Source organism: Ornithodoros turicata, chromosome 4 (assembly GCF_037126465.1).
Source record: "Ornithodoros turicata isolate Travis chromosome 4, ASM3712646v1, whole genome shotgun sequence".
Classification (NCBI taxonomy): Eukaryota; Metazoa; Arthropoda; class Arachnida; order Ixodida; family Argasidae; genus Ornithodoros; species Ornithodoros turicata.
In genome coordinates this window covers 12,596,421-12,607,920 of record NC_088204.1, presented here as the reverse complement: position 1 = coordinate 12,607,920, position 11,500 = coordinate 12,596,421, and the positions used below count along the sequence as shown (strand labels likewise).

Below are 11,500 nucleotides of genomic sequence, written 5' to 3'. Positions count from 1 at the left end.
CTTATCCGAATGGCTTCGATAAATTCCACCGCTCTGTAGCCCCTCCGACAATAGAACTAGGGTGCTCAGGTTGAGTTTGAACTGGGGAGCGAATTAGCTGTTTTTTTTAAATGCTCGTGGATTAACCGTATTCTCTACATTCATAGAAAATACGGGTACCAGAAGAGAAATTCGATTTTGGGAACGACCTGAAAGTTCATGGGCGACCAAATTATCAAGGAATTATGGGGGCTCACGTCCGCAGGGATCGTTACTGTAGTTCCGTCAACATCCCTTAAGTTCACTTCTCGGTTTCTTATTAATTATCTGACACTGTATTCTAGGAAGGAGATACAGTGAAAATAAAGCGGATTTAAGTTGGCTTTATATGCACATCAATTGATTTATCGTCACAACTTTCAACAATTCACGCTACGCTCCCATCAAGAGCACGTCGTGAGATTTAAGTCGCGTATTCGTTCTTTTTTGTGTGTCATTGGCCTCAGCTGCCGCAATTAATTAATCGATTAATTACGATTTCATTCATCCGCTAAACATCAGTTGTTACAACCTCCACACCGAAGTTCGATCTAAAACTACTACACTTAATTTTGGGTCCACTAGCACTTAATTTGTGGTCCACTACCCTATAGGGGCCACTGGTCACTATATCACATAAATGATAAGATGATGGGTGAATAATGTCAATGAATTAAAAGAAAATAATATGCCTATAATAATCAAATGAATCTTATACATGGTTGAGATGGAATGGAGAAATATCGGAATGCAAAAACACAATTTTTATTACCTACATTCAACCTGACTTTCTTGCGTTGATCATCCTGCATTAAGTAACTACATATTACAGTATTTAAAAAACGTCGAAGTTTAGACCGTTCCCATACAGTGCAAAATTGTTGCTCGACTGGTATTGCTGCACGATCGTCTTTTATCTGAACTGCATTTTTTTACAGCGTTACTGAACGCAACAAGCAGAGGGCTGCAGTAACATTTTGTTTAACCATCCCAGTTTCCACCACACATTTTTGCGTAGCTACTAAACGACACCCCACTGGCTCAATTCGAAACCACGTCAGCCACCTTTAGTTTTTGAAACACTGCGGCGTCGACATGTCCCATATTTTACCCAGGTACCCATTTCGGGTTCAGACGTTTGCAGGTTCCATTCCACACCCGAAGGCGTCAGCAACTTGCTGGCATGACACAAGTTGCCCAGGCACGTCTTTGCACGCCACGGAAGTTAAATACGGTCATCACATGCACATAAAGAACGCCGCATACACATTGTAGCAAGGCCTTTTGCATGAGATAACCATAGATTGAGACATTTTGTTGCGTTTGCGTTATCCCTTTGCGATCCTGATCCAAACTACGCAACATTTTGTCTACACGCTGCGGACGATGATGTTGCAAAGCCCAGTTTGTGGTGCGTCAACCAACGCGTACACAGCAGCCTCGCAATTTCTCGTACAACTAACTCTGCGCACTTCTGACGGTGGCCCAATAAGGCCGAAACAGCTGTCCAGTTCTGATGTGACGACGTTTGGAACTTATAAACAAATATCTCCGTTGTTCATATTACTAAATGTCAGATGTTGGTGTGTGTTTTTGGTAGAACTCCGAAACATGCGCGGATACATGCAGGAAAATAGATTGGATGGATGCTGAGATTATGATGATCCTGAGATATTAGAAGAGGTCATTATGTTTCATTATAGGTAATAAGTGGAGCTTAAATTAAGAGAGTGATTGAAATGGAAGAGGGTCGCTAGACGTATATGGTTATAGTGAATAAAACAAATCAGAAAAAAAAAAACGACAATGAACCTAGTATCGCACCAACTTAGATTTGTAGCGAAAGTATTTCTTCCGCCATTAATTTAAAATGTAGCGGGGTCGCTTCTTCGTCACTGCAAAAAGTACCGAATACGGCAGCGAATGTACACCACTGCTTGGAAACCATACCAACACCAGTACTCAACCTGTCAAGTTTTCAGTGAAATATATAAATAAATGACATATAGTGACCAAAATGGCATCCTCGATTGCGTGTTCTAACCTTGCGACGTATAAATGCTGCGCTTTGAAGCGGATGCCCGGGCTTTGGTATTTAACGTTGTCGCGAGCTTCTAAAAAGATCTAGATTCAAAACCTTTAATGTTGTCATTTGAATATACATTGAACTTAACACCGGAACAAGAACACAACGAAGGGAGCTTTCCAACTTGGCTCACCCGTCTACGTCGCTTCTCTGAGCAGAAGCAGAGGGCGCTTTCTAGTTAAGAATGAACAAAGGCATGGTACAAGTTAAGCAGTATGTGCGTTGGGAAATAGTGTCGCTTGTCAGAGCACTAATTCCATATGACATTTTTTTTTTACTGATATGTTTCATGTAAGACGCGAACCTTAGATGCCGATCAAATACCCCTCCACGGAATCGTAACTTCATCCTGAAATGTTACGTGTGTGCCTTAGAGAGGTGAGCCTGACGGTAGGGTTACTTCCCGCTTGGATGAGTGGAACATTGTAGAGACTGTTTTACCTGCATTTATGTTTGTTATCCGTTAATATCGAGCTGTAGTTTCAGTGACAATTCATTAATAGTTTTGCCAGTTAAAGGCAACGCGGTGTCATTTGCATAGAGGATTAGCTCGGAATGTGCAATCTATATAGGAAGACCATTGATGAACAATAAAAAGAAAAGTGGACCTAATATTGAGCCCGGGTGAACCCCCGAATTGCAGGAGGTGAAAAAATAATCTTGATATTTAACGATGTGTATTCGGTTATATAAATAACTTTATGTAAGCCTAAGTGCAGGAACGGTTATTCCATTGCTGTCTAACTTATATAAGTGGATCCTATGATTTACACAGTCAAAAGCCTTCGAGAAGTCAACAAATAAGGAGAGAGTTGTACCGCCTATATCTACTGATTGTTTTATTCTGCTCCTACTCATCCTTTACTAGCTGGAGTCCTTACTCGTTAATTACAGAAATGAACCTCGTTTAGGTCATTTTGATCGTGCGACAAATATCCTACATTGCATCATTTCCTTTATGGCGCCCTCTAAACTCCTTAGCTTCATTCCTCCCGTGACTAGATGATAAACCACCCAAGAAAGATCCAAGGACGTAAACGATCTCTCGGTTGCTGTTCCACCCAAGAGAGACACAAGACATTGCTTTGCGATATGCATTTTATATCAATTGTGTTCCTAATATAATCAATTCGAAGTATTCATTAAATTCGGTAAACGTGCCTTATTTATTTTACCATACTCCCTTGCGTCGACCTCAGCGACTGCGTAGATAAATATATCCTTCGGCTTTTGAAGTAAGATTCCGCGGAAAACGACATTCCTCTCGAATCCAACAGTGAACCCTGAGGCACTCCTCCACTTCCGTCCCTTAAGACTCATGAGGGACGTCTCGGACGCGCCTTTGGACATTGACACAGCAGATGCTGTTCTGCACTTAGAACCCACTGGATCTGCCACGGGCGCCGGTGGCTGTCTTTGGCTCTTCGTTGTCTTAACCGTCGTCCTGCCAATGTCCATGGGAAGGGTATCTTGCAAGTGCTTCCTGAAACCACCGGCCTCAAGTTTTTTCACCGTGTTCGCTAGGGGCCGCGAAAGGGTTTCCGGCAGCCCCAAGAGCGCCAACTCGCTGACGACAACCAACAGCGCCACGACACCCATGGAATAGTTCTCGGGAGCGATGCTGCTTCTTGACATCACAGCCGACGCCGTGGCTGCACCGACTCTACCACAAAGGTAAGCGCAGCAGACGCCAATGCTTCTGAGCACTGTCGGGAAAAGCTCCGACGTGTAGATGAAGTTGACTACGAGTGCCACGTCCACAGCTCCTTTTGCAACGACAAAAAATACGTTGCTGATGAACGGGCTGGTGTAGGATGTCATCAACGCTGCACTCGAACACCCCAGGAGGCCGAGACACACGATGTATACGATCTTGCGGCCAACTGTGTTGATGGCGAAATACGCTATCGTATTTAAAGGCGCAGGACTGAACATGGTCACAAATATTGCCCACTGCTCTGGTTCTCCAATGTCCGAAACTATAAGCCCGTAAAACGCGAACATCACGGCGAACCAGCACGCGTAGAGGAAGCCACATCGTCTTCGTAGGATGGGGTTAGAGAACAGGAGTGTCGGGGACATCTTCGCTGCTTCGAAGTCCTCTTTATTCATAAGTTTTTGCTTCAGTTTCCAGTAGTTGTAACGGACGGTTTCGAGATGTTCACCGTTCATCTTGGCAGCCCACAGAACTGCTTCCTCTCCACGTTTAAACTTCCACGTCGTCAGAAGCCAACGTGGCGATTCCTCGATGCAATAAAAGGTGCAGACAAGTAAGATGGAAATAACCATGATGGTAAATTGCAACGCTCTCCACCGCATGTGTAAATGACCAAGGACGTTGAGCAGGATGCTAGTGATCACATGTCCGAATGTCGCGGCGATGACCACGTACAAAACGCGCTGGTTGTGGGACGTCACCTCGAAAAGGAGTATGAGGATGATTACAAATATGGTGCTGACACATCCAGACACTCCACACCTGACGCATACAAAGAAATGAAAGTTCGTGGCGAAACAGGTACCCGGGCCGATGAGCAGGAGGATGCTAACGGCCATGCAGGTGACAGGGCGACGGCCTATTTGATCCGCTGCCAGACCCATCGTTGGCACAGCTATGACAGCACCGATCATGTAGACCACAGACGCGTACGTTAACAGCCACTCCCTGTTGCACACCAGATCCCAGGTGCTGATTATGGTTCTTTGCGTGGTCTCGTATTCCCAGGCTGTGCACGGCACTTCGGTTCGGTTCGCGTAGTCCAGCGGACGGTCGTAAACCTTGCAACGGCTGTAGCTCCCGTCGTGTTCAATAGGGATGCCGACATTCTTCCAATCAGCGGTGCTGAGGTGTTGAAAGCCTTCCGGCCGCTTGCACCAGTGCTCAACTCCTCGAGCAATCAAGGTGAAAGCGCGACTGTGGCAGTGCAAGACGACCGAGGACAAGACGCTGCAGAACAGGACCATGCGCTGGAAGCAGCCGTGACCGTAGAGGTTAGCCCGACTGATCTCGTCTTGAGTGTCACCAATATCAGTGCGAACGGTGGAAACAGCACTATGAGTCTGCCATACAGAGCTACTTTGCATAAAAGCCGTTCGAGTGACAGTCTCCTCTTGCAGAATTTCTTCGGAAAACAAATCAGGCCCTGCAATTCTCCTTGCGTTCGCGGTCTTTAGGGCTTGAATAGACGACTCACGTGACAAAGGAAGAGTATCGGAAGGTGTCCGGCGTTGGAGATTGAGTCTTAGCTTCTCCGGCTGTGAAATGGTTCCAGTGGTCCTTGATGGTATCATCAGCCTTGTTTCCTTGGGCTTGCGATTCGAAGTATTCAAGCTTGAAGTCCGGGCAGCTCGGTCGCCTTTGCGACGTTCACCGGCGAGAGGTTTTGTGGGCATTGCTGAGCGAGGCCTTTGCAAGGGGCTCAGACCTTGCGTGCTCTTAGAAGTCATGGTGCTACGCGACGCGTACGTTCCACGAATTTGAACCCTCGCGCGAAGAACGCTTCGCCTCTTCTTCTTCCTCTCCTTCTTCTTCTTCTTCTTCTTCTTCTACCAATGAGATAATGGCCGTGAACCACTAAGGGAGACTGGCCAAATGATGACCGTTCGCCACTAAGGCTTCTTCTTCAGCGGTGGTTTGTATTGATCGAGCACCAGTTCTCGCACATTTATTTCCGAGCAGATAGATATTCGTCGGCGGCTTGTTGAATATCTGTCTGTTGACTGAGATCTTAATTTTCTTGAACGTTTTCACCCCGGAGTCGAATAAACGATGGGTATGTCACTGGGACTTTGGAGGTGAACCTAATTTGGATATCCTCATCGACTGTGCTGTCCGGATATTTCCTCTGGAGTATACACTCGGTTTCCTGGGCTCTCCTCGACAAAATGCCTGCGTAGGTCCGCACAGAGGCGTCTCGGGAGGCTTCCAGCGCGCGCGGCTCGTCTCCCTCCCGTCTGCTTTTCTCACGAGTGTAGAAGAGAGCCACAGCAGAATGTCAATCATTTCGCACTTTCACGAACAGCGTAGATGGCTCGTCCATGTTCCTCAAAGTCATTTATTTGAGAAAGTCTCTAAATTGAGATGGAAAATTCTCCAAAATAGTATAAGTAGTTGTCACGTGAACAAAACGGCTCCATTAAGAAGCATGAAAGACTTTGTAACAGTTTCGTGTGCTCCAAAGAAATCCGCAACGGCACTTCGAAGTATTCTCCTCTCCGGTGAATTACAGTGCTTCTTACTCGAACAGCACTTACATCTTGTGAGGAAGAAAGAGAGAAAGGAAATAAGAAAGAAGAACAGAACGGCGTCTTTTGTCCCTCTAAAAGTATGCTTCGCAAACAGGGTTATATGGAAAAGAAAGCGCGAAATACTTTAGAGCACTACCACATCCTCGCGATATGACTTGCACTCGAGCAATTCTGTGGGCGCCGAGGGTAAAGTTAGTTTCTTTCTAAACTTCGTAAGTTAGTAAATTTGAGCGCTTCTATTTTCAGAGCGGTGTACAGTTGCAGTTCTGGGGAAAGCCTGATCACCCACGTTCCGAACTCCGAGGAATGTTATTTGCCATCGCTTGTCCTTTTCCAGAAGTCACGTGGAATAGAGCAGTCTCAGCTGAAAACACAAGACCTGCAACAACTCTGTACTACGAAAGATAGCGACGGCTGCAAGAGTAGCGGAGTGTGTTATAGAAGACTGAATACCGTCCTTTCGGCAGCGTAATCCCGCAGTGGACGTCCACCCAGCAAATATGTACATATCGCAGTTACAAACACAGGGCGGCGCGTTGGAGGCACAGATAAACATTGCGTTACAGATATGTGTACGTTACGCGATACTGCAGCCGTCGGGACCAATCTCTTTCTCAGCATGAGGCATATATGTTTCTCTGGTAGTACTCGTTTTTTTTCTTCTTTTCGTTTTTTTTTGTCTGCGCGTTTGAGAAAGGCAGGCAGTGGCAGGTGTTGGACGCCAACTGGCTGTATAGGCGGTAGCACTCCATAAGACACTGCAGGACGAACGACAATTCGTTCTTATCTCTACTGTTAGCTCCCTAGAGTCATACCTTGAAACTGGATTTCAGTCTTCTAAAGTGATACGCGTGTAATACGCTTGTTTATGTCATTCGAAATACTTGAGCCTCGGGAACAATCTAAAATAACATAGCATTAAGAAGAACGTAAGACGCAAAGTTTTGTCTCTTGTTATAGGATAAACACATTAACACATCACGGATTAAAAGCGCTAAAAAGAGACGAGACGACGAACGAACACACGCAGGTAGCGCACTAACGACACATTTATTGAACACGAACAACACTCTTAGAAAAGGCTAGATAAGTTCCCTCTCCTCTCCTTCTCAAGAAGCGCCTCCCATCTCCACATTTTTATATCCGTCAGTAAAGCGCCTCCCATTGGTCTCCTCAAACGATTCGCCCATTCATCACAGAGCCCTCTGAGGCTATGCGTTAACACGATCTACATATCACATAGTGTATTCACAAAAAGGGAGAATTAAGAGTAAAGGGGTTGTGGTATTTTGATATATGTGGTTCATTACATGGTGCACGCGTTGTACTGCATGTCAGAGTATTCCACGTGTCGTATACTTGAGTGAGATTTGAAAGCTTACCTTCCTGAACAATGTCGGACTTCGGTCTTGACTGTGAGGCTTATCAACATATTTTCATGAAATTAACACGAACAATTGGGTAGGGGATCTGTTACCAGATAAAGTTATTGCTCTTTGTGGTGGTGGATGGATAAAAGAAAATATGAAGATGATTGATTGATTTGTAAAAGAAAAAAAATGGAGACGTGGAGATGGAAAATATGAAGATGATACCGAACCGTTGCATGCTCTTCTGTACAATAGTTTTTCTTGGAGATCATGCTCCCACAAGTGGCGAGCCGCCTGCGCTTAAACAATTAAAGCTGGTTGCCGAGTGACCTCTTCGTGTTGTGCGGAAAAGTGAAAAGAGGAAAATGGGAAATTGAAGAAATAGAAGAAAGCGCGAAAAAATTGAAATCAAATTGCTCCTGCGTACCACACTTTCAAGAAAACAATCACCCTTTTGTAGGAGTACCATCCTGTTTCGGAAATTATTGCTCACGTGGAGTGCGTCGTATTTTGAAGCAGCCTTCTAAGATCAGCTTAGTTGGCAGTTGCAATATCCGCAAGCCTAAGTCGGTCTTCAGTCTAACAGCGTGCAAGCTTCCTAGCCTCACTTTATATATGATGAGAAAGTATCTTATATGTACGGAACAGTACTCAACGCGAACTTGTCCTCGTGATTCTATGTGCGCCACTAAATTCAATTAAAAAATAAAAAGAGCGTAATCCGGTTTAGAACGGATACAGCAGACGTCCTGTCCATGTGGGGGCTTAAGATGTTGCCAAGTTGATTTAGCATACAAATTGGAGCTTCCGTCATGTCTCGCGCTTAATTAGCAACTACTGCAGCGCGCAAAGCAAAAGCAGACGCTCAAAGCCAGGGGGAGATTTGCACTGACAGGTTGCACGCAGTGGTCGCCTTAATTGGCACTATATCGGCTCTGTGGGCTTGTTAAGAAGAGACATGGCGCGTCGCGCCAGCAGTGCCAAGAAAGAAAAAAAAAGAAAAGAAAAGAACCATCCGAGGGGAGATTTATTTCCGGCTGTTGGGTCTTATCGAAAACGCTCTAGTTGCATCTAATAGCAATGAACATTTCCTGTGCCTGTATTGATCCGTGAATGTGACCTAGATTGTGATTCAGAGAGAAAGCGTACCTCACCAGTTGTTTTAGTGAAGTTTATAATTTCGGAGGAGCTTCACTCTCAGAAGAAAAGGGAGTCAAATGATGCTCGGACACCTTCGCGAACAGAGAGGGCGTTGCAGCGACGCCCTTCGTCGGCCGTATTTAATACGAGTTGTTGGGTGCACTCCCTTCGTGGAGGAGTGTTAGCCTTACTCCCCAATGTTTATGACCAGGCTCTTCCACACCAACTTCAAGACGAAGTACTACGGAGACCAATTTCAAGACACCAATAATCAGTAAACATGTAACATTATATAACTTAACTTTATCCAATACACTATGTAACTATACTTAATATTGTATAACTTCCAATATCAAATCATGTAAATACTTATTTGATTCAATTTTTCAATAAATTCGCTGTAGCCAATGTTCCGTCCCCTTGACTGTGGTTTCGTTAGCCCCCCCCATCGCTCCCGTTCTCTCCTCATTCTCACTACCCTTTAACTATCCTTTTATTTATTTTATTTCTTATGGAATTCAGTTCCTGTTATACCTCGTGTGGCACGGGAACTAATTCATTTTAATTTCTTCCTCTTCACTTTCATTTATGTAATTCTTCAGGCGCTCTTGCCCCCCCCCCCCTCAACCTATTATTCATACACTATGCAACAGTGCAGTCTCGTACTTTTATTCATTTGTTAAGTTTATGGAGACACACCTGCAAATAATAAAAAAGATGAATATGCCTAACATGACCAAAGTAGTTGTATCCCTGCAGAGGACATTTACTTTTCGCAAGTCCTTGCTGAACCAAGAAAAACAGTTGGTGGCAGATATCCTCGGAAAGTACCTAACATTACGTACTGACGAACTGGTACGACTTGGGACAAAAGTTTACGGAACACCGGGGTGTCGCATTTCTTCACTGGAGCGACACCCTGGCTGCAAGCAGGAGCGGGGACGGACGGACGGACACACACACGTACGTGTGTGTGTGTGTGTGTGTGTGTGTGTGTGTGTGTGTGTGTGTGTGTGTGTGTGTGTGTGTGTGTGTGTGTGTGTGTGTGTGTGTGTGTGTGTGTGTGTGTGTGTGTGTGTGTGTGTGTGTGTGTGTGTGTGTGTGTGTGTGTGTGTGTGTGTGTGTGTGTGTGTGTGTGTGTGTGTGTGTGTGTGTGTGTGTGTGTGTGTGTGTGTGTGTGTGTGTGTGTGTGTGTGTGTGTGTGTGTGTGTGTGTGTGTGTGTGTGTGTGTGTGTGTGTGTGTGTGTGTGTGTGTGTGTGTGTGTGTGTGTGTGTGTGTGTGTGTGTGTGTGTGTGTGTGTGTGTGTGTGTGTGTGTGTGTGTGTGTGTGTGTGTGTGTGTGTGTGTGTGTGTGTGTGTGTGTGTGTGTGTGTGTGTGTGTGTGTGTGTGTGTGTGTGTGTGTGTGTGTGTGTGTGTGTGTGTGTGTGTGTGTGTGTGTGTGTGTGTGTGTGTGTGTGTGTGTGTGTGTGTGTGTGTGTGTGTGTGTGTGTGTGTGTGTGTGTGTGTGTGTGTGTGTGTGTGTGTGTGTGTGTGTGTGTGTGTGTGTGTGTGTGTGTGTGTGTGTGTGTGTGTGTGTGTGTGTGTGTGTGTGTGTGTGTGTGTGTGTGTGTGTGTGTGTGTGTGTGTGTGTGTGTGTGTGTGTGTGTGTGTGTGTGTGTGTGTGTGTGTGTGTGTGTGTGTGTGTGTGTGTGTGTGTGTGTGTGTGTGTGTGTGTGTGTGTGTGTGTGTGTGTGTGTGTGTGTGTGTGTGTGTGTGTGTGTGTGTGTGTGTGTGTGTGTGTGTGTGTGTGTGTGTGTGTGTGTGTGCAGGCGCGTGCGCCAGCGGGAATAAGTGTGTGCATGTGAGTAGGCACACGCGCCAGTGAGTGGGTGCAAGTATGTCTGTGTGCGAATATTATTTTCAAAGAGTACCAAGCCTTAGATTATGGCTAACAACTCTTAACTCGTAATAATAATAATAATAAGAACCTATTTCGGCAGAACAACCTCTCCCTGGTATTTTTCTTCATCAACATCAAGATCAACGCCTCTCCTGCACGCACATTGCACGTGCATTGTATATGTGTAATTGTAAGATCGGTAGTCTGATGCGCTCCTCGTTATGTAATGCCCCATCCAGGGTCCTTCAACGTAAATAAATAAACGCTCGAATATTTACGTCAAGCCATTAAACAGGTACTATAATCCCCCCTTTTTAAATAGAGTGACAGATACCGCATTTATTAATATAAGCCCACGTTAATCATGCCGGCTACAAGTGAAAAAAAAAACGTTGGAAAATTTCTTGCGAAACTGGCTGCTCTCGTACTTTAAAAATAAACTAAATATCACTAACGACATGACTGCGTCCGACCTCCGAAGAAGGAAACAGGATCTCTCCTGCTAATACGTTGTCCCTTGCGAAACAAAGTCAGAGGAGAAAGAAATGAGTTTTAATATGCGGTTTAATCCAACATCTTCCGGCCTACACTTTTCACCCTCTGGGAAGTTTTCGAAAGAAAAAAAGAGCCCATGTCACAAGGGCACACATTTGTCTTTTCCGATGGGCAAAAACGTTCTTAAATATTTGAACTACACGATGGCACGAGGAAGAAAGAAGGTATATAGCGACGGAGAGTACCTTTCGCCACTCGCCTTT

The 11,500-nt window shown here is 45.2% G+C and overlaps 1 protein-coding gene across 1 annotated transcript; it reads right to left on the bottom strand.

Moving 5' to 3' along the window:
• Positions 1–3,229: 3,229 nt before the first annotated feature.
• LOC135390778 (organic anion transporter 3-like) lies at positions 3,230–5,612 on the bottom strand. Its single transcript, XM_064620668.1, has one exon. The coding sequence runs from the start codon at positions 5,549–5,551 to the stop codon at positions 3,230–3,232; it is 2,322 nt and encodes a 773-aa protein (XP_064476738.1). The 5' UTR covers positions 5,552–5,612.
• Between the last annotated feature and the right edge of the window lie 5,888 nt (positions 5,613–11,500).

What these genes read in the sequence shown, in the direction of transcription:
- LOC135390778 (XM_064620668.1), bottom strand. Translation starts at nt 5,551, where the DNA reads ATGACTTCTAAGAGCACGCAAGGTCTGAGCCCCTTGCAAAGGCCTCGC.